Below are 27400 nucleotides of genomic sequence, written 5' to 3'. Positions count from 1 at the left end.
GATCTGTTTTAGTCCTGGTTTGGTCCTTTTCAGTCCTGGTTTAGACCTGGTTCAGACCTGGTTCAGTTCTGGTTTAGTCTTGCTTACAACAAACAACCTGAAGAGTCGAATAACAAATAAATGTTGCCTAAATAAATCCAATTTAAAATCCACCAGAGCCAAACCTACGTTTTTTAAACAATTCAAGATTTACAGTGAATTTTTACATCATTAAATATATTGGCGATTATATCGGCTATCGGCAGCTCCAACTCCCATTATCTCAGTATCATATCGGCCACAACAAAATCCATATCAGTCGGGCCCTAATCAGTACATAAGCTAAAGCATTTTTGGTGAAAGTGTTGTTTGCAAAGCAAAATTATTACTGCATTATTTAGGGGCCTGCTATTTTCTGATCTTTGTTATAATGCTGTTTCCTCATCAAAAACATACCTAGAGTTGTTTTGTTTTTTGGGTTTTTTTTTGTATTTTCACTCATGTTTTACACTCAGATCCTGCATCCTGCATATTTAGACGGAGTTCTTCTCTCAAATAGAAAACACACTGTTCCACCTTGTGATGACATGTGGTAATAACAGAAAGGCTCCACTGTGTTTCTAAACTCCACACACCTTCACTAGAATCATTTGGATGATTTCAGCACTGGAATTTCCAATCTTTACTGAACTAAAGGTAAAAAGTAGCTGTTAAAAAAAACAGTACATGACAGCACAAGGTGGAACATAGCATTTTGAGTTTTGGAGATGTAAACAGACTAATAAACCAGGAGTACTCAAACATATATGGATTAAATAAAGACAACTCCAGGTTTGCTGAGTTAACAGCATTATAACATGACTTAATGCAGGAGTCAATTTTATGTAATATAGAACCTTTACAAATTAAAATACCATAAAATTATTCTCAGATTCTTCTCTCTGTCTTGTAGCTTTTTGATTTACAAGATATTGTGACGTGAAGTCCCTACCCTACTAACTTGTTCTGTGTGTATTTCGTGTATCATCACACAACAAAAATAAGCACACACCACTTTTGTTATTGTGTTATGGCCTTCAGTTGGTCTGACCGTAGTGAACTCAACCCTAGCCCCTCATAAAGATTTCAATAGAGCACTGACATGTTCCAGAGGAACCTGTCAGAAGCAGATAAAGCGGACACATTGATCAGTTCAGGGAGTCCCATTGGGTTCGGTGGGCTCATGTTGGGATTGAGCCAGAGATCCAGGGCTGAAAAGCCCAGGTAGACCAGAGGAGGCAGTAGATTGAAGCAGGACAGTGAAGCTCACATATGAGTTCAACTGATGAGAGAGTCTGTAAAGTGATGAATGATGAGATGAACTGATTAACCACAATGGAAAGTGTAACATTTGAACAGAGCGATGTTTAGTTTGTTTCAGAAGAGGATATGAAATTAACAAGCAGAAAGGCATACCAGATCTTCACCACACTCATTGGAGTGATGCTTAATTTGACTAGGGGTGTAACAATAGTCAAAATATCGTGATATTGTATTGTCAAAAGTCTTACAATAATATTGTGGGCTATCACAATATATCGAATTACAAGTCTCTTTGCTTAAATTCATTGTTATGATGCTGCAATAGCTAAACAAAAAACAGAGGGAACTACATAGACCACGATCCTTTGCTCTGTTTCAGTAGAGACTGCATGAAGCAATAACTGTTACATAGAACTTTTAAATTTTAATTCTTGGATGATGACAGAACCAAAGGCTCGTCAAGGCATTTTAGAGGGTAAAAAAAAGATATTCACAATTTTGTTAGTCTTCATAAAATATCACAATAAATATCATACCGTGAGATTAATCAAGACATTTTGATATAATGTAATAAAAAATGACATGTGCATGTAGTTTTAGCCCCATGTCTGTTTAAAATGGCATATCAAGTTGTTGTACATTGTGATTGCCAATTGTGTACAGTATTTAGAAATTTGCCAAGAAAGTGTGATACAACCACAGGCACAAGCTTACTTGTCATGTTTTACATGTCACAGTATTGTAGTTACAGAGTTATCCACCACTTCAGTTTAACTTCAGTTCAAATTGTTGTGGATTTGGGGGACAAATTCAGAGCCTTTCCTGTTTTGTATTCAGTTTCACACCACTGTCCTGTGCGTACATGTCCCAAAGACGAATGATGTCCTGCACTATTGATCCACCTCTATAGGTTGGGCACATTTAGCCTGAAAGCTTCCAGCATTTAATACCTGTATTTACAAAAAAGGAGATGACGTGGTGCAGCTCAATTCAAACTAACATGCTTCTAATAGTGTGCGCATCTTTCTCCTATGTAGAGAACTGGTGTTTTACTTCTCTGGGGTATAACTGCGAACACATAACATATTTAGATCACCATATTACCTTTTATTGTTTTGAAAATGCTATTTTCACTGAAAACAACATATGAGCATATTAATGTTTGACACTCTGAGTCCTTCTGCTCTTTGCTCCATGTGCAAAGTCACTTCACACTGCCATCACAATGCAATCTACTAATGAAGCTACTGCACAATGCATCAGGATTGTCAAGTTGTTGTGTACAGCTTTATATCATACTTTTATAAATTGATGGAGAACTGTCTTGTGTGATCATGGATTATGACAGTGTAAAAATCCCATATCGGTAATCAGCAGTATCCTGTTTTAAAATGATATTATCTTGAAATGACATGTGTCACAACATTACATGAAACTATGTATCACCAGTGATAAAATTAACCAGAAAGGGAGTTCTGAAATTACCATGTCAGCACTGTGTGTTACCTGTGGTCCTTCGCGTCTCTGGGTGAGTGAACTCAGCTTAGAGCTATGGGAGACAGATGATGTGAGTCCTCCTCTTCACGTACAGATTCCCAGTAGTCTATAGCTGTGTACACAGCAAGAAGCAGCTCTCATCTGTCGTTGACAAAACCTATACCTTCGGTAAATAAATTACATGTAATATAATTATATTATTTATATATATAATTAGAATAGAATAGATACTTAATAGCACCTACTTAAGCAGCTTTTCTGGTACAGTCCCAGTTATATTGTAATTAATTATATATAATTTATTTACTGGAGGTGTAGGCTTTTGTCAATGACAGATGAAAGCTGCTTCTTGTGGTGTGCACAGCTTTAGACTAGTGGGAATCTGTACATAAACAAGACGACTCAAGTCATATGTCTCCCATAGCTCTGAATTGAGTTCATTCACCCATAGACTTGGATGTAGTAATGTAGCCTTGCCATTTACACACAAACAGTAGTCCTATTCCTAGAGGCACTATTACTACCATTAGGCCTACTACTTCAGTACAGGTGGGAAAGTCACAACAATAAAGTATCAGTAGCATGGTGTATAGCTCTCCATACAAACACACAAAAGTGGTTAGATCTTCCATTGTTGGCGCTGTGACCTCGTGGCAAGCAAAGGTCCCTGCTGAAGATTCTACCAAACCATCCTTCACAGGATCGATTCCCACCAACCACCAGTGGAGCTGGTAACCTCAGGACTACTGGTCAAAGTAGATTAGCTGTGAAATAACATTAAAAAATAAATTAATAAAAAATTTCCATTGATGGAAATTTAACACTTCGTTACTTCATGATCATTTCTTATTTAATTTCATGATAATAAACATGGTAGCGCTGATTTTTATTTAAGTACAGATGTGGAAGTTGTACACTGAATGGACAAAGTGACGTAGGCTTGTGGACTGAACATTACACAGAATCTCACTGCTAACTGTAAGGAGAGAGATCACAAAATTACTGAAACATGCATGGACGTCATCTGAAACCTCTTCAGGCATGTTTTTGATGAACAACATTATAAATGTTGCCTGGAAAGCTCAAAAACTGATTTGCATAATACCCACTCTTTAAATAGTACTTAGGTATAATAAGGACAAGGGCACCTGATTTCTCACTCTGATGTATATGCTGGTGTATTGGAGTTAAAATTGTATTTTATTGGCTGCTGTAATCCATTCAGCTTGTGTGAGAGGAGAACCATAAAGACACAGGACTAAACAAAGTTGTCAAACAGAGACTGATGGTGGAAATTCTTCAAAGATGAAACTTCTCTGGGCCTCTCTGTGCTGCTCTGACCTCACAGTCTATAACTGGGTCACTTTTCTTTTCTATTCCACCTGGAAGATCATTCCGTTTTGAAACAAGCCAGAGATGGAAAAAGGGACTCAAGCCAAAACAGTTACAGTCTGCAGGAGTTAACTGTTGTTGTCAGGTCATGTTCATTCACTATCTGTAGTTCTTTGAAGGAAGAAAGTACGTGAATTTGGTTTGACCATTTTATTATGTGAAAAGGAGCTCATAATGAGAACTTGGCCGTATAAAGATTGTTTTATTTGAAAGACAGAGGAATTTAATAAAACTCATGATTAAACATGAGTTTTTAAAAAAGCCAGAATTTTTCTAAGTACCTTTCATCTAGTCCCAGAGTCATGATGTTAAGAACAAGGTTAATCACGACCAAACTGAAACTGTACTTTGAATTGACATCGATTAACATTTGCAAAACCTGTTAACTCTGAAATGCATGTGATTTTTTCTTGTCTTATACAAGCATCTGTATAAATAGGAAACACAATCAAACTGAAGAGAAAAGTTGAGTCAGCATTGTGTGGCTTCTTTCAAAGTTTCTGGGACGTACTTGAAGCCTACTCTCCTTGCTTGCTTGTGTATAATAAAATCTGTGTGTAGCAGTGAGCTCTCCTCGGGGTGGGGAGGGCATGTCATAAAGCTGCTGCTCTGGTGATAAGGGCAGAGAGGTTTGACTGCTCCTTGGGCTACAGGAGCACACACTCACTCAGGCGAGCAGACTGAACGGTCTCTGTGTGTCTCTATGAACATGTTATTGTGAGCAGGGGACCATCTGATGACAGGAAGCAGCAATGAAGGCTTCATTCATTCACAAGGATTTAGGATAATTCTTTACAACTTTTCATGGCAATTAAACTTTATAGACTGATGTCATTGTTGTATAGTATGAGCAGTATGCAGTATATATTTACAGTGCTTGAGTCGAGGTATGATTGAGAAGATGTTGAACTTTGTCAGTTTTGTTTTGTGTGATTAGGCCTGGTATTTATAAAGATATTAACCCAGTAATTACAAAGATAGGTAAAAGGCAGTTTTAAAATATGAACTGTTTAGAGAATGATGTGATCATGTGAATGTGAATGTGAATCCAGCCTGCTGTGGAAGATAGCACATTATATTTACTGCACAGTATAGTTTTTAGCACTGATCCTTAACCCTTCAGTTGTTCAGTTGTTTGTCAATTTTTGTCAATTTTTAAAATTTTGCACTTCGACTGACTATTGTTTGCTCTATGCTAAAGACGGTAAAGAAAGGCTCTATTTTCCCACCTTTTTTCTCACCTATGACCCAGATTATTCTTTTTTTATTCTTCATTTCTGGTGGAGAGTCCACCACCTTCTTGTCTCTGTGGAGATGTTATTGTGTTGCCTGGAATGTTCATGGTGTGACTAAACATATCCATCCAGCATTTATTCATTACAAGTGTTTCTATTGCTCAAAAATACAGTACAGTCTGTGAATAGGGGCGACTTTCCACAGATGTTAATTGTAAGGTAGTATAGTGCTGTAACCTGCTCGTCTTATGATTGAGCAGTTTATTCTATACTGTGGAACATTCTAGACAAAGCAATAACATTTCCATGGAGACAAGTAGATGGCAGACACTCAACTAGAAATGTTATGCAGTGCACCTTTAACTCTGGGACATCTTTTTTTGTGGAGCACTGCATTAAAATCAACACTTCCCATTGTTTGTGATAATGGGCCCATATCACTACTCCCAGTTTTAGTTGTATTTTAAAAATCCATATTCTTGTGATGTTGGACTTTCATAGAAAAGTAGTTACTTGATCATTTTCTTTTTTAGTTTACTCTGGTCTGTTGGATACTGTCTGTCTGTGTCCAGTCTGAGGTACTTACATTTAATAAACTGATTTCCTCTTTAATTACCTTGTTGTGAGAAATTGAGTCAGACCCTCTGTCTTATTGTTATGTATAGTCATTGATGCATATTACAGACAGTCAAAAATACAGAAGAAAAGGCATTACACTCATGATTTTCCCCAAGCTGACTCTGAGCAATACAAAATCAAGGGAAGAAAACACTACCAGACGCTTTATTATTGAATGAATGAAATATTAACTGTATTTTGCCTAGAGCAGCTACACACACACACAGACCTTCCAACTCACAAATTCACAAACGCAATCTCAGCATATTCCAGGAACACGACGGCAGCATTAGGCCTTATATAGTGCTCCTGCTGTCACTCATACTGCACTTCTGGTATTTCCAACCATTACATTATTAAGATATCTGTGAGAGGTATTAGAAAATGCCCCAATTTGTTTTGCTGAAATTATCTGCTCCTCTGCACAGACACTCCAGCTCAGAGATTAGTTTATTATCTTTATCCGCATGATTCGAGTGTTGCTTGATTGTAATAACTTGGAGGCAGCAGGGCATGTGAAAATCCTGGGTGGTGTTTTATCATTCACATGCAAGTAACCATAAAAGCTTGTTTTGTGAAACTGTCAGTACAACACTGTTTAAACTCAGGAGCGGAGTCAAGTATCATAGATCAGAAAGAGTATACAAACTGGACAATGTTAATCTGCACAATGACACGAGATAATGAAAAGTAGTGGCTAGAGATGTTACCTCAGTTTAGAATGCCTTGGTTAAATACAGCAGGGCTATTCAACTTAATTTTGTCGAGCAATATCTTTTGGAGGAGCATGGTCTCTGAGTCAGATAGGAGCATGACACAGCACCACTTTTAGTACAATTTGGTGATGTACAAAATATAGAGACCTGTTTCAATAATGATAGTAATCTGACTAGTACCAACCAGATCTAAAACAATACTAAATCAGAACGAAGCCAGAATTAAACCAGGTCTAAACCAGGACTCAGCCAGTAACAATAGATTATATGCAGATAAGGGGCATATAGGGGCAGATAAGTTTGTTTGGAGGGCCTCAGTTGTGTTCACTAAAGAAATATAAGGTTGCAATTAATGTATTTGACTGTATTTGACTATTTATTAATTGTAATGTAATGTGATATACATTTAGAATGCACTACAAGAACATGAGCAGCAAACTATATGGTTCAAATCACTGCATGGTCCTTTTCAAATTAATTCCCCAAATCAAGACATCCATGCGGTGCTTCTCTATGTTTTGTTTTTCTGTGTTTAAATTTGCACTTGTACCTGTGAATGTTGGAGCATACATATGAACTTTGTATGCAGGTGACAGACTCATAGCTGATTCTGCCCCACAGCAAAGAACTTATGACTTTGATCTTCTTCCTCCCTGTGTGGGGCTTGTATGTGCCCAGAATGAAAGATTTCACATAAACAGCAAAGTATATTTCTTATTCATTCAGTTGTACTTGTTTTGTTCTATAGAGTTTCATTTTATAGATCACTCATCTTGAAGATACTATATTAAGTAAAATTGTCTTTTGTGATCTTAACTTGGCATTACAGCATCAAAAACATGCTTGGAGTTGTGTTTAGTTTCATGCACACATGAGTAACCATTTATTATTAGTCTCTCTTCATCTCCAAAGCTCAAAATGCTCTGTTCCACCTTGTGATGTCATGAAGCGAGAGTTTTCAAGTTAACAGCTACCTTTTTATCTTTTGTTCAGTAGAAATTGGCAATTCCCGTGCTGAAATTATCCAAAAGATTCTAGTTAAAGTGTATGGAGTTTAAAAAGACAAAGGAGCACTTCCCACATGAGATTATGTGTATGTGTGAGTGTGTGTGTGTGTGTGGGTGTGTGTGTGTCTGTGTGGGTGGGTGTGTGTGTGTGTGTGTGTGTGAAAGATTAAACAAAACACAACTCCAGGTATGTTTTTGATGAGGAAACAGCATTATAACATAGATTAGATAACAGTGTAATATGGGCCCTTTAACTGATAATTAGACTTTTGTTGCCTTCTAGCTGTGTGCTATTACATCATCTGCATATATACTGTCTAGTACTCATCAAACTTGTTTATTTTCTGTTGCAAGGTCTCGAAGCATAGCCATCCCTGCTCTTCTAGCTTTGTTGTGAAGGTCTTTTTCTCCGGGCTGACATGGTTCTTTGTGGAGAGAAAATGACAGTGTTTACAGATGGAGAGCCCTGGGAGTGAGGAGGAAAAAGGGCAGACAGATAAAGTCCTTTCTGATCAGAGGATACAAACATGGCGTCTCTGTGGCCCAGCCTTCACCTTTGAGTTCTCTCTGTGTTCCAGACCAAGACAGATGCACACTCTGTTGCAGAGTGTGGAGGCTGGCTCTGAGCCCTGCACCTTGACATGACTTTTTCTAAAGGATTTCTGGAAAGCTTTCAAAAACCACGAGCAATCTCTCCAAATCAAATTACAGATGTTTCTGGCCTTGTATTACTCATGGCTATTTGTGCTTCATGTTTTTATTTGAGCAACTATAATCAATACTAACCTTAACAGAAATAAGATTTTAGACATAGATGGGTATTATATTAGTTGGTTTTAATGTAGTTTTAATATTTGTCAGACTCCCTCATCACTGGAGTTGTCCTGGAATGTTTTTCCATTTTTCCATTATATAAGTTTATAATACATCATTAATTTGTTTACTTATTTATTCAACTAAAACCCTGCCAATTGAAAAACATCGTTATTTAGCCTGTTTATGGATTGCCAGTGACACCTTAGCTCATCAGAAATCCTACTGCAAATTGTTGTGTACCCTGCCATGCTATAATGTATTCCAAATTATACATGTATCTGATGCTTTTGTGCTGTCTCTTTTTAGCAGTGTTTCAGCGTGGTCTTCTAGAACCCATTGAAATGCACTCTGCAATTCTCTAGTGGCAGAATATCTGTGGTGGTGATGACTGGATTTCATAGCCTCTTTTGGATATTTGAGCACATTCACACTTGACATTAGAGCTGCTCACTTATCACCAGATTATCATACAAAACACATTATCATATGAGCTTTGAGGCTCTTATCATGTAGATGTAGTGAGATGATCCTCTCTGAAAAACTGTTTTGTTAAATCTATAGCCATAGAGCTCAGTAGTAATACAAATACTATACATTTTCATCTGTATGCTGGATACTGTGGAGCTTGTCAGAATGCTTCCTGTAATTGAAGCCTTATTGATTTTGGGGGTGACTCTTCTGTTTGCGCTCTCTGTCCCTGGTGCATGCTTTAACTCTGACCTCTTCATACATTTCACACTGGTAACACACAAGTTCTGTTAGCCACATGTTAAACCCATAAATAATCATTCCTGTACCTAGAAACTTCAAGTACTACCAGTCCTGAAGTGTCAATATTATATTGTAATCTCTGGGGTATTCGTATAGTGTTAGGAAATTATCTTGAGCTTGGCTTGGTCAGGACCATGTGAGTGTAACTTATGGAACATGCTTTAGGTTGATGGGGGAAACTAGAGTGTGCATAAAAAACGTCACCAGAAGAACAGAGAAACTCTGCACAGAAAGGGCTGGTCCAGCCCAGGAGTCCAAGACTTTAGTGCTCTTTTATACTCATTTATTGTGCCACAGTCGGACGTAATTGCTGTTTGTTTTTGTTGGGTTTTTTTGTTGGGTTTTTTTTTCAATAGTTTGACACTTTTCTCCTCAAGATTTCTTCTAATGCTCTCAAAAATATCTTTCTACCCGACAAATGAGAAACTGTAAAAAAGAAGCTCCTTGGCCTGAGTATAAGTGCACTGTGGCACATTAAGAGAAGTGCAGCTGTTCACTGTAGTTTTACCTGTGGGTGTTTGTGAATGTGCAGAGTGCCCACACATCCTGAAGAGCGGCTGTCCACTGGTTTAAGCCACAAGATGTTTTAAGATAATTTAGCCGCAGTGGGCCGATGGTTTAGAGCTGAGGACCATTTTGTGTTTCTATGAAGCAGGAAGTCTCCTGTCCTCCTTGAAATCTCAGGTCCACTGGGGACGCTCCATTGTCTCTGTAAGATTTATTGAACTCCCACATCTCAGGCAGCGGACATGAATCTTTTCAGCTCCAATAAACAAAAAGTGATCAGGGCTTTGCGCAGACGCCAATGGAGTGTGATATGTAATATGTCTCAGAGGAAGGTACGCTCTCTCTGTGCTAATGATCTTTTGGTAAACAAAGTAATTCGTTTAGCGCTTTTAAAAGCTTTTCGAGATCTTGTAACACTGGTTTGGTTTTCTAAATAGTGTCACTGTGATCCACTGGCCTTTTATTCGTGTTTGTGTTGTTTTACCATCTGCCAAATATGTAGCCACAAACAAACTGATGTGTGTTCTAACTTCTATCTGATCTACAGTAACCACACGAGCCAGTCTACCTCTGGTCTAGTAGAGGCTTGCCACCTGCTTGTGTTTATGGAGATATTATTGCACGCACGCACACACACACGCAAACACGCACGCACACAAACATACATATAATCTGTGTTCTTCACCTTGCAGTTCACCTGTTAATGTTCATTGTTAAGTTAACACAAACGCCTACATTCAAAGTACTATCGACCTCCATCTACCTTTCCCCCTTTGAATCCTGTTCTCTTGACTCATGCTCTTAATGTAGATGTCTGAACTTCTGAGATTACTGTAAACATCTGACCTTCGACATGTTTGGGTTAATTCACCTCCGTCCTGTGTTATGAGCTGCTGAGCTGAGCATTAAATCCAAGATGCGGTCAGCATTCGGCTAATGGGTGCCAAGGTTGGAGCACTCTGGCCTCTTGTGTGTTTATATGGAAGAGTTGAAGAGTCAAAAGTATCCGTCAGAGATCAATGCTGTGTTCTTTGTGTGTGTTGCAGTCTCAGCAGAAGTGCATTGTGATCTTTGCACTGGTGTGCTGCTTCGCTGTGCTGGTGGCCCTCATCTTTTCAGCTGTGGACATCTGGGGAGAAGACGAAGATGGGATCACAGAGGAGAACTGTGAGAGCAGCTGTCGGTAAGATTTTGTCTAAAACTCGAGACACGTGTCAGGCTCAGTGTCATCATCATGCATCAGAAATGTGCTGTGATATAAGACCCCACAGTCTGAATTATTAAGCCAAGCAAATGTACTGCTGTACTTGACTTGGCTTTTCCTTTTTTTTTTTTACATGATTATTATAAAAAAAATACCTTGAAATAACAGGTATGCTATTTTCTTTTTGTATTTAAAGGGACCACATTACACCATTTGCTGATTTATGTTATAATGTTGTTTTCTGATCACAAATATACCTGGAGTTGTATTTTGTTTCTTTCACACATGTTTAACACACAAACCTTGCATATTTAGAGAGTTTTTTTCTCAGACAGAATAAACTCAGGAAGTGCTCCACTGTGTTTTTAAACTCCATCTTCACTAGAATCATTTGGATAATATCAGCCTTGAATTGTCAATCTCTACTGAACTAAAGGTAAAAGGTAGCTGTTAACTTGAAAACCACAGTTTTATGACATCACAAGGTAGAACAGACTGTTTTGAGCTTTGGGAATGTAGACGACTAATGAGCAGCACATCATTACTTAAAATGTTTGAATTAAACAAAACATAATATAACTGTAGGTATGTTTTTGGTGAGGTAACAACACTGTAACTAATGGCTAAAAGAGTCACTATTGTGTAATATAGGCACTAAACACATAAGGTGGCTGCCACCATAGGGGCCCTAAGTTTAGTCACATAAAACAAGGGAAATGAAATTAATTATGACCAAATAGTCATAAAAAACCTTATGTTCAAAGTCACTTATCTTCATATTAATATATAATGTTTTAAAAGCCCGTAAATGCTAAAACAAATACAACAGTGACTTATGGATATAGATTATAGATAGATAATATAATATAAATTGTTTTTCATCTAAACAGTGTTCTTTGTTTTGCAGTATTTGGTTACATAATGGTGCATGCTCATCAATTACTGTACAATGTTGTGATGTGCTCTCCTTTGTGCCATTTTGAGTGCAGCTTTATTGATTAGAAACTGTACAATCCTCAATAAAACCTGTCCTGCTATAAAACTTGTCTGGGTTGGAGTTAAGTTGTTATTTGTTTTGATACAATTGATAGATCAGACTATTGCATAAAAAGTAGAGGCTTAGATGTGATTGGTTTCTAATATTGAGTTAGTGGCCCACATTGAAAATACTGGATCAGCACTGGTTTGGCTGAGGCAGCACTCTTCTTCTCACTTCCTACTGGTTCTCCTTCATTACATTTGTATCATCCAATTTGCCATTCAGCCTTGGATTGCTTCCCCCCTTCTCTCTCTCTTCATTCTTTATGCTGTGTCCGTGCTCTCTTTCTTTCCCCTAAACAAGATGCCTAACAAGTCTTTCTGCCAGCTTTCTCCTCCACTTTGGGTCTAAGTATAGTGAGTGTGAAGGACCCCCAAGGTTTTTAGAGGAGCAAAATGAACAGTGGAGGAGAGCAGAAGCAGATGTGGGAGAGATGGAGATAGGAGCTGTTGGCTTGTTCTTTCTCATTAGTCGACTCTTCAGTAGCGTCAGAAATGTCTCTTTATGATTAGCCTAAGGACCACCGATGTCATTCTACCAAAACTATTGCACATTTTATGAGACTATTTCATTTGTAAGTAATTGAATCATACATGGCAAATAGCTATCAACTCTCTACTATAAGAAAATACTAAGCATGCATTTTGGGTGATTTTTTTTTATACAAGGGATGCGCTACTCCAGCTTTTTATGCTCTGATACCGATGCTGATACTTTCGTTTTAAGTGTCTGCCTATACATGATATCAAGAGACTGAAAACATAATTTATTTCCTTTAATTACAAATGACAATGGGAAACAAATGTGTTTTGCAACTTATTTATCATATAAAGTAATTACAGAACAGCTTTGAAAAAAATGTTCAAGTATTTTGGGCCAGTATTGATAAAAAAATCTTCTCATTACAGCTATTTATAGACCAAAATGGGATATTGACTGAACCGATGTCTTGGACCGATATCCGATCAGTTTGAATTTTCAGTATCAGCACAGATATTCGATTCCAGTATCTTGTTTGTACATCCCTACTTATTTACAGTATTAATGAATGAACTTAAGTGTTCAATGCCTGTTAATATTATGAAGCTAAGATAGTACTGCTCTCTCCACCAAATTCTTTAGGCATGACACTTAATATTGTTTTATTCAGTATATATATTATGCCAAACTAAAATATTCAGGACAGCATTTCCTAATACACTGTTGTTATTAGTTCTTTAATTTGTGCCACACTACAGTCTATATTCTATTATTCTATTGAATGAAGGGAAAGATACACATGATAAGACCTGTTTTTCATATCATACACAAATAATTTAATCGTCTTCTCTAAAGATTTTTCCAAACTACAGGTGCACTTAAGCCCCGTACTGTATAATCTTATCCAAAGTGATGTATTTTCTTGCCTAACGTGTACCAACTCCATACCAGACAATTTATAAGCAAGTTAGCATTGATTTACCCATGCCCATAAAAACACACTGACCATAGTGAACTGTTAAATTCTGTTTATAGCTTATAGTATTTAGCATCTTCTTCCTTCAAAACACAGAGCAACAAATTATTTTTGACATATTGTATACCAGAGACATTTTATAATAATTTTAATCTTTGCTTCTGATTAATTGTATGTTTATTGTTTACAGTTGGGACAGGTTTGTAGATAGATAGATACATAGATAAATACAGAGATACATAGATACATAGATAGATACGGTGATACATAGGTAGATACTTTATTGTCCTGAAGTTAATTCATGCAACTAATCATGTTATTTTAATATATGCAAGTATCAGTGTCTGCTTACTTATTTAAGTATATGATTATTTACAGACATGTACAGGCTAAATGAGTATAGATTACAACAGGGGCCTTGTTGTACCTAATTAAACCCTATCTCTCCCTATCAGCAGTATACAGGCAGCGGCTCTGTGATACTCATATTAATGTCCACTCTGCTCTAACAGAAGGCCAGCACCCCAGAGAGGCAGAAAGAGGCAGGGAGAGAGAAAGAGAGAGGTGGAGAGAGAGAGGGAGGGATGGAGAGAGCAAAAGAGAGAGGGAGGCAGTGAGAGAGAAAGGAGAGGGATGCAGAGAAGGGAAGGACGGACGGAGGGAGGGAGGAAAGAGAGAGGGAGGGAGGAAGAGAGCAAAGAAGAGAGGGAGACAGAGGCAGTTAGAGAAAAATAGAGAGGGGAAGAGAGAGAGAAAGAGGGGGTGAGAGAGAGAAAGAGAGAGAGAGAGAGAGAGTGAAAGAGAGAGGGAGAAAGAGGGAGAGCGAAAGATAGAGAGAGTGTGTGTGTATAATTTATCAGTTGTCAGCAGCCCCCTCTGCCTTGGTAATTTTCAACCTGACCCGGTGTTGTGATTGTACAAGTGAATCATGCGTGTTTTTTGTATGTAATGGGTTTTATGACATAGATTATTACAACACTGTGCAGTGATTTATTATGTGCGTAAATCTGACACAGCAGATTTGAAAGGCTGTGCAATAAACAACAGAAATATAATGGTTTTAGTTTTAAGAATCCAATAATTATGGCATCACCTATTACATAAAAATAATATTGTTTTAGGGCTTCAGTAATTAATCAGAGAAGATAATGAGATAAATGATAATCGATTACTGAAATAATCCACAACTAATTTGGGAATCGATCAATTTCTATCTGTGGTAATGATTTATAGCTTTTATTAACAGGGTTTATAATGCACAGGAATTACACATAGCTTTACTATTTATAATTTATCTATGTAAAAATATTTTTATAAACTGTTTTAAACTGTTTTGTGTAGTGAAAAGACCAACCAGGGACAGGAGTTGAGGATTAGTACTTTCTACACACATGCTCTACCCGTGACTACGTATGAGTGCATTATCCCTGTCAATAGATTAAAAAAAATAACGTTACAACTTATCTGTCTATAAATTTGCTCTATCCATATATTTGACTGCATTCTTGTGACACCATTTAATTACACTTCTTGATAGTTTCACATTTATTCAAGCTTTATTTTCTGAATACCAATTAACCAGTCCTGCAAATAATTTGATCCATTAATTATCCAAATTAACCTGTAATTGGAACTCTAATTGTTATGTCATTTTGAGACTGATTAATCAGGAACCTAGGAAAAACACAGTAATATTACTCAGTCTATACTATTACTCTTGATGCTATATTTCTACAGACATTTCGTTCTACTGGAAGTTTTGTTTACCATTTCTACTAGAGCCCGACCGATATGGATTTTGTTGTGGCCGATATGAAACTGATATAATGGGAGTTGGGGCTGCCGATAGCCGATATAATCGTCGATATATTTAGTGATGTAAAAATTCACTGTAAATCTTGAATTGATTAAAAAACTTAGGTTTGGCTCTAGTGAATTCTAAATTGGGTTTATTTAGGCAACATTTATTGTTATTTTGACTCTTCACATCAAATTTACATACAGTAGATTGGCCTAATGGCATTTTTGCATCACATTCTAGCTACTGTTACTGTCACTGCTAGTGATGGGTATTCCAGTTTTTTTTGTTTTTTTTGGAGAACCGGCTCGGCTCACTAAAGCAGCTGGCTCTTTCGGCTCCCAAGCGACTCTTGAGATTGTTTTGTTGCAAGCAGGACTAAACCAGAACTGAACCAGGACTGAATGTCGGGACTCAGTTTCTATCTTTCTCCTGCACTCGAGCCCAAGATTAGTCCTGGTTTATTCATTTTATGCTGAACTGCAGCCAAATATGCACTTTTTTATCCTATGCACACGCAGATTTCTGAAAGTTTCGTTTTCAGCCGCTGCTGCTGTCAAACTACGGGTCTACATGCGGCATGAAGAGAAAAAGTGAGAAAAAGAGAAAACACGGCTCCCAATAAGAAACATGCTCCCGTTGTTCGCTTCAAAGAGCCGGATCTAAGAGCCGCTTCGATCGCGACCGACCCATAACTTCTAGCTAGTAAACTATCGCTATTAGCCTTTAGCCGTAAAAACGTGCGCACCGCGGTAATTAATTATATGCATAAATGTGGATCATTCACACGTCTGTTCACAGCTCATTTACATATCAATGCTGGTCCAGTAACAAATATACGGCCAATGTAATCACTTTACAATAGACCAATAGAAAACAGCCTGTTTATGTGTGGGAGCTACAGCAGCTAATTGCTAACAAAACCTAAACTAGCTTCAAAGTCGATGTATTTCCAACACTCACCGCTCACACAGGCTCCTCCTCACATCACAAATCTGCACTAATAAATGTCCTTTTAATCCTGACTCAAACCGATTGTTCGAAAAAGAATATAATCTCAGTGTTGCGCACGGCTGCGCGTGTAAACAAACACACGCAAGTGAAGTGACGTCACTCTGGTGGTGTGTTCAGGGACAGTATGGACACAGACACAGACAAATTACACCGTAGATAAATACTGATGCGGAGCCACATGTTAGGACATTTATCTGTCTGTATTGGATTAAATGAACATAATGTAGAGAGTCTAAGATTTATAACGAGATATAACATGCCCACGTGAAATATCGGCCCATATCAGCAAGCATATCGGCCGATAGCCGATATGTCTCCAGGTGCCCATATTGGCCGATAATATCGGCCAGCCGATATATCGGTCAGGCTCTAATTTCTACCAACTTCATTTGCGCACAATGGATTCAAACATGCCAGTTTGAGTTTAGTACCTAGGAAGCATACAAAGATTCCCAGTGGGCTGTAGAAACTTTTTTTTTATTGATATTAACATTATACAAAAACAAGAACAAAAATAAATAATAATAATTAAAAAACGCCCTTCTCTCTACACCCCAACATCCAATCAATGTTTGTCCAAAATGTTCAAAAACAGTGCCCATATCTCCTTGAAGTCTTGGAGCTTCCCCCTCACAGAGTGGATGATCTTGCCTGAAGTGGAGCTGTAGTAAAATAAAATAATACAAATCGATTCACAGTGGTTCAGATCAGACTGCATTTTTATCTCTTGTTAGTTTCGTCCATAAGGAATTGGTCTGACAGGCTATGGTGTATCTAAAATCAGTTTTTCCTAAAATCAAGCATGAACTGTAGGTGCAAATGCGATATATACAGGGTTTGTAGGATTATTCTGTTTCATTTTTGAGCCAGTTGTTTGTTTTTGTATTCAGATGTAGATTGCCACCCAGGGGTCCACAAATTGAAGAGAACATGAGGCATAAATAAAAATCTCAGATCAATGCACCTCTCGCAGTGAGAAACAAGCTTCCTCCTCGCTCCAGTTTTATACACACCACTGTCTGCCTGTTCTGAACACTCAGAACTCCCATTTATCATGTCCAGCACCCATTAGAGCCGACCGGGAGCATTTTTTCTACAATAAGATTACTTCTCTTTCTCTGTCTGTTTTCAGTCCATCCTTTTTGTGTTTGTTTAAGATGCATTCACTGTCCCTGTCCCAGTTTTTTGTGTCATTTACAACAAAAATGGTGCTATACCAAAGACTCTAATCTTCTTCCTTTTATAATCATCATCACTGCACCTATTTTGGTTCACTCTATTTCTTGTACTTCCTGCCAGCACTTCAGTCGTTAAGCTCTCTGATTGACAAATGAAAGCAAATCCAGTACCCTAAAATCCTAAGACACAAATGTGACTATTGTAATTACATTTCTCCCAAACACTACTTTAAAAGGCTTAAGGTGCAGCTGGCAGAAGTCCTATAGTCTTAAGCTGCCCTCACAGATAACAGAGAAAGCCAAATTTTGCTACAAATGAGTTCAGTTCTAACTCAATTAAACTAATTGTAGACACTTTAAAGGTATTATATTACTCAAAAGTGACTCTTGTAAGCTTTAAGCCATGGAGTAATACTGTTACCTCCTCCTCAAAAACATACCTGGAGTTGTGTTTTGTTTCATTCACACATTTGAGTAATTCTTTGTTATTAGTCTGTCTACATTTCCAAAGCTCAAAATGCTCTGTTCCACTTTGTGATGTGATGAAGCGATAGTTTTCAAGTTGACAGCATTTTGCTTTTAGTTCAGTAGTAATTGAAAATTCCATTGAAATGTTCCAGTTGATTTTAGTGAAGGTGTATGGAGTTTAAAAACACAGTGGAGAACTTCCTGTATTACCACATGACATCATAAGGTGGAACACAATGTTTTCTGTTTGAGGGAAGAACTCAGCCTAAAAATGTACTGGTTGTGTGTTAAACATGAGTGAATGAAATAAAACACAACTCCAGGTATGTTTGTGATGAAGAAACAACATTATAACATCAGATAAGATCAGAAAATAGTGGAATATGGGACCTCTAACTATTTGTATGCTAATTAAGATACATGTTATGCTATCTCCTAAGGTTAAGAGGTGATTGGACAATGCATTAAGGACATGAGTGGTCTTGGATTGTAAACTGTTATAGTCCTGTAGTTTCACCCTTGGACTCTTTCCAACAGCTGACTCTGCTTTATTTTAGCCAAGTGTTTAGACTTGGCATTTTGTATCTGGACATGATGCCAGTATTATCACTCTGTGGTCACTTTATTGCCCTTTAGAGCTATAGTATTCATGGAGGGTTTGTTTTTGTATGATTTATTATTCCATGGTTTATCTGAATTGATTATTCAATCGGGCAAGATGTTTTTTTGAATAGAGGAGATGCTCGATCAGGTTAAAGATTCACATTATTATTCACTACAGATTGTGGTCACAGTTAATATAAAAATATACTGTTGCCATAATACATAACTTTCTAGATTTAAATTCTAATACTACAATGATCAATTAAATATCTATTTTTAGATAGTTAGACAATTGTAGTTTATTCTTTGAATACTCTCTTTTTATTTTTGATATAGATTGATACTGTTGAGAAAAGCAACAGTTTGGTCCTAAATTAAAGGCTTCAATACTCATTTTGATACTAGTTTTAGTATAGATTCATTCTGGATATATATTTTGGCAACTGTAAAATAACACAAAAGTGCTGGCAAATATCTCTATCACACTGATACAGAAATATGAAAATTCTGACTTGTGCACAGAAGGCACTATTTATTTCTGATAGACACATCCATAATCGATCATGTTTACTTCCTTAAAGGGATAGTTTGGATTTTTTGACATGAATCTGTATGGCATCCCCGTGAGCAGTGTCGTGCATCTACACTGACTTACCCCCGAAAGCGTCCGGTGAGCCGAGATACTGGCCGTTTTCGGACGAAAGTAGTTCGGCAAGTTGGCTGGGGACATTAAAATAAAACATTTTTCTTCTTAAAACAATATGTGTTCAAAAGAGTGATATGTTTGCATCACAAAACCATCGTCCTCTAAAAAGTCAGACCTCATAATCGCTTGGCACTATTTTCTCTCCGTTCGTATCACTGTGCGCTTCCGCCAGGTGACAGCCACGCAGGGATCCATCACTTTCTTCAGTTGGTCAGCAGTGTTTACTTGCTCAGACTGCCGCGACATGAGAGAGCTAACGTTGGAGCTAGAGCGATAAGTATATAAGCTTGTATAAGATACATAAGAATATATCTAAAAAATGGTGCGGACTCATGATTATCCAGGCTGTAACAACAAAATTCTGGCTGAATATCCACGCACATCTCAGCATTTTCCTGTCACGGACATTGTGCTGAGGCAACTTTGGCTTCTTGCCTTAGGCACCTGGTAAGAACAAAGCGGTGCCGCTATATTTACAAGCAGAGAGGCTCAAGAATCAGCAGCAAATCACTCAGTGTCATATCACTAGTGAAGCTTCTACAAAACGTAACTTTATAAGTAGACTGTTATTACTACTGTAAATGTTGGTGACACTATTGGCAGCAGCTACATGGACTTGTGGATGATTCCATGTTTCTATTAGTAGTCCATGCTTCCAGTCACAGTATAGGCTCTATGTTAGCTGTATACAAGTTTCTAAATGACGTGATGGGTGATTGCCGCTCACTCCAGCTTCAACTTGTACCACTTCTCTGTCTCTCTTCTCTCTCTCTCTGCCCGTTTTAACTCTATCTGGTGAAATTCGGCATCAGGTTCATAAAGATATCTCCTTAGCTTTGTGCTAAAGGCAAAGTCTTCTTCGTCGGAGTCATAATCACACATGTTGTCGCTAACATTACGAGCAGTAAACAAAGTGAACCAGGCGCGGCTGTCACCTGGCGGCAGCACGCAGTGATACGAACGGAGAGAAAATAGTGCCAAGCAATTATGAGGTCTGACATTCTAGAGAATGATGGTTTTGTGATGCAAACATATCACTCTTTTGAACACATATTGTTTTGAGAAGAAAAACGCTTTATTTTAATGTCCCCAGCCAACTTGCCGGACTACTTTCATCAGCACCGAAAACGGCCAGTATCTTGGCTCACCGGACGCTTTCGGGGGTAAGTCAGTGTAGATGCACGACACTGCTCACGGGGATGCCATACAGATTAATGTAAAAAAAATCCAAACTATAACTTTAAGCAATTTGCTGCATATTATTGTATTTATTATTTAATTTGTTGAGGTTTTCTTCCCACACTAGTACATTAATGTTAATCATGCAGTAGCCTTTTTGGTGCAGCTCCTCTCCTCCTGAGTCACACAAGAGCTATTCTGTACATACATCAGCCACCAGAGTCTACTGAAGCATATTTACGATGTGTGTTGGCACCAACCCCACAGATTGCAGAGAAAGCTCAAGCATCCTTCTCCTCTCTCCTGCCTATTTTGTTGATAGAATAGGTTCTGTTGCACTGAGCACTGATATTGAATCTGTGATGTAAAATGTAATTTATTAACTACTGAACTCAACTTACTTTTCTTTATGCTTTTCCCGCCACTGGTGACAGATGTCTTTATTTGCTCTCTTGCTATAAGCACAGGTTAACTTATAACATAGCACTGTGATTATAACATTAGACTATGATGTATTCACAATAACCTGATTTTGTATGGTCCAATGCCCTTCTGTGAATTGCTTAGGGCAGGGTCAGCCCTGTTTCTATGACAGCGCTTCCCTTAATCCAGGCGAGGTGGCGCCTGCCTGCCGTTCACCCTCGCTGAGCACTCAACTTGAGAAATCCTTCCCTTCTCATTGTTTTATATGACTGACTTAGGATCTTGGTAAATCAATGTCCTGCCCACAGAGGGTTGTGTCAGAATATTTTCTGTCTGTGTGCAGATGATATGTATAAAGTCTAACATGAGCAGTATGCACAAATACTCCTGTTGTGATCAGTGGTAATTTAAAGAGGAAATTACAAAACGCACAACACTCAAAAATAAAATCTGCACTTTACAACAATGTATTATATTTTTACATCTACCACACTAATTCTATGCTGATCCAAAGATTTTTTGGGACTGAAAGTTGATCTCCTTAAAATGTATACTTTCAATTAGATACACTTATTTTTATTTCTTTGGAGTGTAGAAATAATATAATAATAATGTATTAGTCTTATATAGAGCTTTTCCAACAATAGACCCAGCGATCTCATGCCCAAGTACTTAGCTTCTGAGATCTGATGAGATCAGGCTTTGACAAGGAGGTCTGGCCACATGAAAGAAAGTAAGAAACGGAGAATTGCAGAGCAGCGGAGAAGAGTGCTTTTTTAGATATTTTGACATTATGTACATTGGCAGCGTATTTACAAGAAAGGGGCAGGATAAAAGGCTTCTGTGATAGTGTAGAAAGAGAATCCTCTCAGAGAACGTGCTCACTTTTCAACAATATGTGCAAATTTGACATGAAGTCCAAGTCTGTAATTACACTCCACACTATACACTGCAACTATTGTGCCCAAGACTGCTGATGATTACATTGAACAAATCATGTGACAGCAGAATGTGTAGCTTTTATAGGAGACAGCAAAAATGGACTCCCCTATCTCTTACTAGTTGTAATTTAATCTCAGCATATTACTGACAAAACTGCATGTCTGCACTAGGGTTGGGAATCACTGGGTCCCTCAAGATATGATATGATACACTATACGTGACTCATGATATGATATTATGATATGGTACCTGCACATGATACTCTGTGATATATTGCTGTTTTTAAAGAACCAAACACATGTTAGCAACAACACTTTAGCAACAATACTTGTGCCAAGTTAATATGAAATACATCTATGTAATCAAAACAGTGTCCTGCATTTATTCCACTGAAATTGTAGTGCACCAAAAAAAAGTCACACAAATTGCTAAAAGATACCAAAAATACTCCTGCTGATATATCAGTATAGATGCCCACAATGATGATACTGTATCACCAAATTTATCCTATCAGGATATATTGATATTTTGACACTTTGCACATCCCTAGGCTGCGCATTGTATATTCCACTGCTCACATCAGCCTAAAGCCTATACAATAGGAATCAAGAATCTATGTACATACAAAGACTAGGGAATTGTTTGTTATCTCATTATAGTAGGGTAATGATCCAGAGACGCGGGAGAAATGGACTCCAGGTTGTAATAAACCTTGGCAAAGGCATTAGCAGCATAACCTTGATACAATGGCACTGAGCTCATAATCATTTAAACGTAACTGCTGGTTGGCCATATTCAAAACGGAGCACTCTTTTCAGCTACTTTGCAGTGTATATGGTTTTACATTTTTACCTCATGTTTCTCTCTTTGTTCTGCAGAGCAGTGTTGGTAGAGAACATTCCAGATGATGTCCCATTTGGAAACAACAGCACATCCCACCTGCCTCTCTCACAGGGGCTCTACAGTCTCTTGGACCAGGCACTACGAGTGGTGGAGATAGTCTCACCACTCTGGCTCCTCAACTCCTCTGATTATGAATCCAGCTTCCAGCCAGCAGCCAGACAGGTAACTAATCATACCAAACCACCAGACGGGTTGCCTGACCAACCAGTCTCTTCTACATTCTGTTTGAATCTAAACAGACTGGAACCGGACCATAGATCATGAAAAACTCCAAACCTGAGACCGTCCAACCACAGCTGCTAATTTGTAGCATGTCTCTCAAATGCAGAAGACATCTCCTCTTTAAAATTCTCTTAACAATAAAAAACAATATACAGTAACTTATTTTACCTGAGATAAGTAATAGTTTGATGCTTCCCAGGCCTATTTATTTATCTTTTTTCCCCCCGGTTTTAGCAGCGATGTTTGTCTTTGACGCAAACTGAACATACGTCTCTCTGTTTGGTTAATCCACCTTTCAATCATTCCTTCTGAAGACAAGAGGCTCTAGACTGACTTATCTTATAGAATGTGACTGCAAAGTAACAATACATGTATATATGGAATAAATCAGGTTATAGCCAGGTTTTTGCAGTGGTTAGTAAAATTTTTAAATTAGAGAAATTGCCTCTTGGTTAATCTGGTCAATCTTGTAACACATATGTACACAAGAAGTTAATAATTTAATAATGTAATGTGGTGGAGTGTCAGTGGTGCGTTAAGGCTATGTTGTGTTTGCTTTCAGAGTAGAAGGTAGCTGTTGTATAAGGCACTAGTCACAGCAATGTGGCAAACGAAGAGCATCTGTCTTAAAAGTGTCCCAAATTACCTTGTGCTTGTTTGTGCAACCCCTAACAAAATAGGGTGCATTCGACTGATAACAAACAGAATTAATTTGTTTTTTCAAATTACAAAAGTATGCTGACTGGAGTTTCTGAGTGAACTAGCCTGATTTGCTTGCCTGCAGCTTTGGCAGTCGTTGCACTCAGCCTAACAATTAAGTGCTTTTAAACAGTAGGATGTGTCAGAGGTAATGAAAGCCGTGGACCACTGATTGAAAAGTAATAGGTTCTTTGGAAGCCTCTGGGGCGGAGCAGGCTCTGTGCTCTGGGTTGTCCTGAACTGCTGCCAAAGTGGACATCAGTGCATACAACGCATACTGCCCATACTGAGTGAGAGGAGGAACAGTTACATAGTTATGTCCTCTTACAGGGTACAGTAAATGAGCCACAGATGATATTCTCAGATGAGAGGCTGAAATACATCTCCTGTACTTCAAGTCAGCACTTTTACTTTGAATAGCTGTCCGAACTTTTCCTGTCAGCTCACTAACTTTTCTTCTTTACAAAGTTAGAACAAAAACAATGTCAGATTTATCCTCAGATTGGCTCCTGTGGGTGAATCAGCAGAGATAAAGAAGAGAAAATACAAATTACAGCAGTAACATGCACTTTTACATCATCTGCACGATCCCATGGAAGTAGAAAGTTAAAACTATACTTTTTTCAGTGCTATAAAAACATTCAAATAAAAAAAAAAAAAAAAAAAAAAAAAACAACAGCATCCTTTTATTTATTATGCTACTCTTAACCACCACAGCTTGTCTCCATGTTTAAAGGTACACTGCATAACATTTCTGGTGGAGGTCTCAGCACCTACTTGTTGCCTGGAAATATTATTTCTTTGTTTAGAATGTTCCACAGTATGAAAGATGAAACCTATCTATCACGAGGCTGACAGGCAGGTTACAGCACTATGCTACATTACAGTTCAGATCTGTGGAGAGTTGCCCCCTTGTCACAGAAAGAATAATTGCATTTTTGAGCAACAGAATCACATGTAATGAATAAATGCTTGCTGAATATGTTTAATTTCATACCATGGAATATTCCAGGCAAGGCAATATCATCTCCATGGAGACAAGTAGGTGGCAGACCCTCCACCAGAAAAGTTGCCCACTGCACTATTAATGTCATATTGTGACACATTCCATAAACATAGGTGGTGGAAAAGTTACACAGCGCACCTTTATGGAGCATCCTGTTTTGTTGTTCTCTTCATGTGTATGATATTTTGCAGCAACATCACACTAGGGATGTTCTACATGTATCTCTGTTGGCAGAATATTTATCAGTAACCATGGGGGCACATTAACAATAACTACCAAAAGTTTTAAAATGAAAAAGAAAAAGAAAAAATACTAAATGGATTTAAACCACACATTTTCAGAATGATGGTGTGATCAATACGTGTGTTCATGATTCTGTTTAGGATTCTGTTTAACAAAATGGTACAATTAGCTAAACTAACTAACTAAGTCAGTTCTTTATGGTGAGAATGTGTTAAAATAAACTTAGATTAAAGTCTAACAATGCCTCAGACAGAGCAGTGCTTACAGTTAGCATCACATCTTCAGGGATTGTTGATGACATCAGCTGCAAAATATCAATATGCTTTATTTTATTTACCACTGTTACTGTATTTGTTTTAGGGCAGGGCTCTACTGTCCAGGCTTCAGGGACTCAAAGCCAAAGGCATCCAACTGAAGATCTCCAGTGGGATAACTGACTCGAGTGAGCTGATAACTCTGGACAAACATTGTGAGTGCTCCCTGTTTAGATCTGTACTGTTCATCTCTCCCCTCTTGATGTCACTGTCACAGATGCAATCTTCCTATACAGTCTATGTATCTTCAAGTGAATACATATACATTTTCCATTACACATTTGCAGATGCTGAGGTCCACTATTTGAATATGACAGCACTCACCAAGGGGCACCTTCACTCGTCCTTCTGGGTCATTGACAACAAGCACTTCTACATTGGCAGCGCAAGCATGGACTGGAGATCACTGGCCACGGTATCAGATATCTTGCTCTATGAGCTACACATGCTTAACAACAGCTCCAGAGCTATTTAATACTTGTGTGTGCTGTAAGTGAGTAAGTTAACGTTATTTATACAGCGTTTTTCCTACACGTATTGTTACAGTGTGCCTCATAATAATAAAAATTGTGACTGTACATGTGAAGGTGCAGGAATAATGTCCATCATTTTCTACTGTCATACCCTACATAAATGATTGTATTTTTCTTTGGACATTTCCCATCTACAAAGTGCACTGAGACTAAGCCTTCACATAGTTTTACATAATTAATATTTTTTAGTTAAAGTGCACTGTGTAACTTGTCTGGTCTGTCACAAGCTTGTCTCCATGACTATGTGCTTAGAATGTTCCACAGTATTGCCATAAATTTATAAATCTCCATGGAGACTTGCAAGGCAAATTACAGGTTAGATTTGTGGAGAGGAGGCCCCGCTTGCAGTAAGAATAGATGTTATTTAAGATATTTTTGAGCAGTAAAAAACACCTGTAGTTGAACAAACACTAGACAGACTACTTCAATTCCATACTGGGGACAATTTAAACCAAATGGAGACAAACAGGTTGCGGACCCCCTCCAGAAAAGTTACACAATGCATCTTTAAGATAAAACAAATGTTAAGGCGTAAGGGTCCTATTTGAGAATGTCAATAACTGGACCTCACTTCTTTTCAAATATTAATTTCTTGAGGTAAATCTTTAGATCATAGACTTACAATCACTACTCTTTTCAGTTTAAATTAGTTTTTCATTTGTGTATTACAGAGCTTATATGTAACTCTATTGGCAGTATGACTCCACTATAAAAGACAAGTACAAATGTGATAGTATCAACCCAGTAAATTGAAGCTGCAGTGTGTTGTAAAAAATACATTCAGACATGACTGGATAAAATGAAGCACAGCAAAAATGATGGGAACTCTGGCTCAAATACATGAAAGATTGAAAAGACACTTTGAAATGAGAAAGAGAGAGACCCTTTGTACCACCTCACTCCCTGCTGTTGCCGTGACGATGGATGCTTCATAAAACTGTTTGCAACAAAAAGATGAAGGATTTCCTGGAATAGAAAGTATAGGTGATGATGTGTAGTTGCCTGATGCATAGTTCAGTATTACATTGTGTTATGTTTTATGCATTGCAGTTAAGTTTATAGCCATGACCTTGTTTTGTTTTCTGTGTATAGAGAAAGGAGCTGGGTATTGTGGTGTACAACTGCAGCTGTTTGGCCTTGGATCTCCACAAAGTGTTCAGTCTGTACTGGGGACTTCAGTATAAAGACTTCATCCCTACCTTCTGGTCCAAGCGCCTCTTTGCTCTTTTCAACAGCGACCAGCCGCTGGAGCTAACTCTGAACAGCACCAAAGCTCAGGCCTATGTCTCTGTAAGTAATGATGCTTGATTGGTATTTAAGTTTAATTACCTCAAGGAAGACATCATGCTTTCTATGGTATGTATTTTTTGTACACTGTAAACTGAAAATTGACCTAAAATGGTATAATAATAGAAAGAGGTCCACGGACTTCTTTTCAAAAGGAAATTGTTGCTAATAATAGTAATAGTGACATTTCACTGTATCTATAGTGGATTTAGTTTTTTGTTTTAATACATTTTTTAACTTCACTGTATGACCTGAAGTATGGATCGTTTGAATTAGCACTGGGTTGTTGGTGAAGACAGAGGGTAGGTGAAAACTGAAATTTTCTGAGCACTCAAGCCCTAAA

General features: G+C 37.9%; 1 protein-coding gene across 1 annotated transcript in view; it reads left to right on the top strand.

The window, feature by feature from the left end:
- LOC110156929 (inactive phospholipase D5-like) overlaps window positions 1–27400 on the top strand; it is a 54772-nt gene that overhangs the window by 23877 nt on the left and 3495 nt on the right. The window contains exons 2-6 of the mRNA XM_020921160.2: window positions 10887–11023; window positions 22729–22915; window positions 25284–25392; window positions 25525–25652; window positions 26863–27060. Of these exons, the coding sequence (XP_020776819.1) occupies window positions 10887–11023; window positions 22729–22915; window positions 25284–25392; window positions 25525–25652; window positions 26863–27060 (759 nt within the window). The remainder of the gene's footprint in view (window positions 1–10886; window positions 11024–22728; window positions 22916–25283; window positions 25393–25524; window positions 25653–26862; window positions 27061–27400) is intronic.

This window comes from Boleophthalmus pectinirostris, unplaced genomic scaffold (assembly GCF_026225935.1).
Source record: "Boleophthalmus pectinirostris isolate CB_2022bp ecotype Guang Dong unplaced genomic scaffold, ASM2622593v1 HiC_scaffold_5, whole genome shotgun sequence".
Taxonomy (NCBI): Eukaryota; Metazoa; Chordata; class Actinopteri; order Gobiiformes; family Gobiidae; genus Boleophthalmus; species Boleophthalmus pectinirostris.
This window is presented reverse-complemented; position numbering and strand designations above follow the sequence as displayed.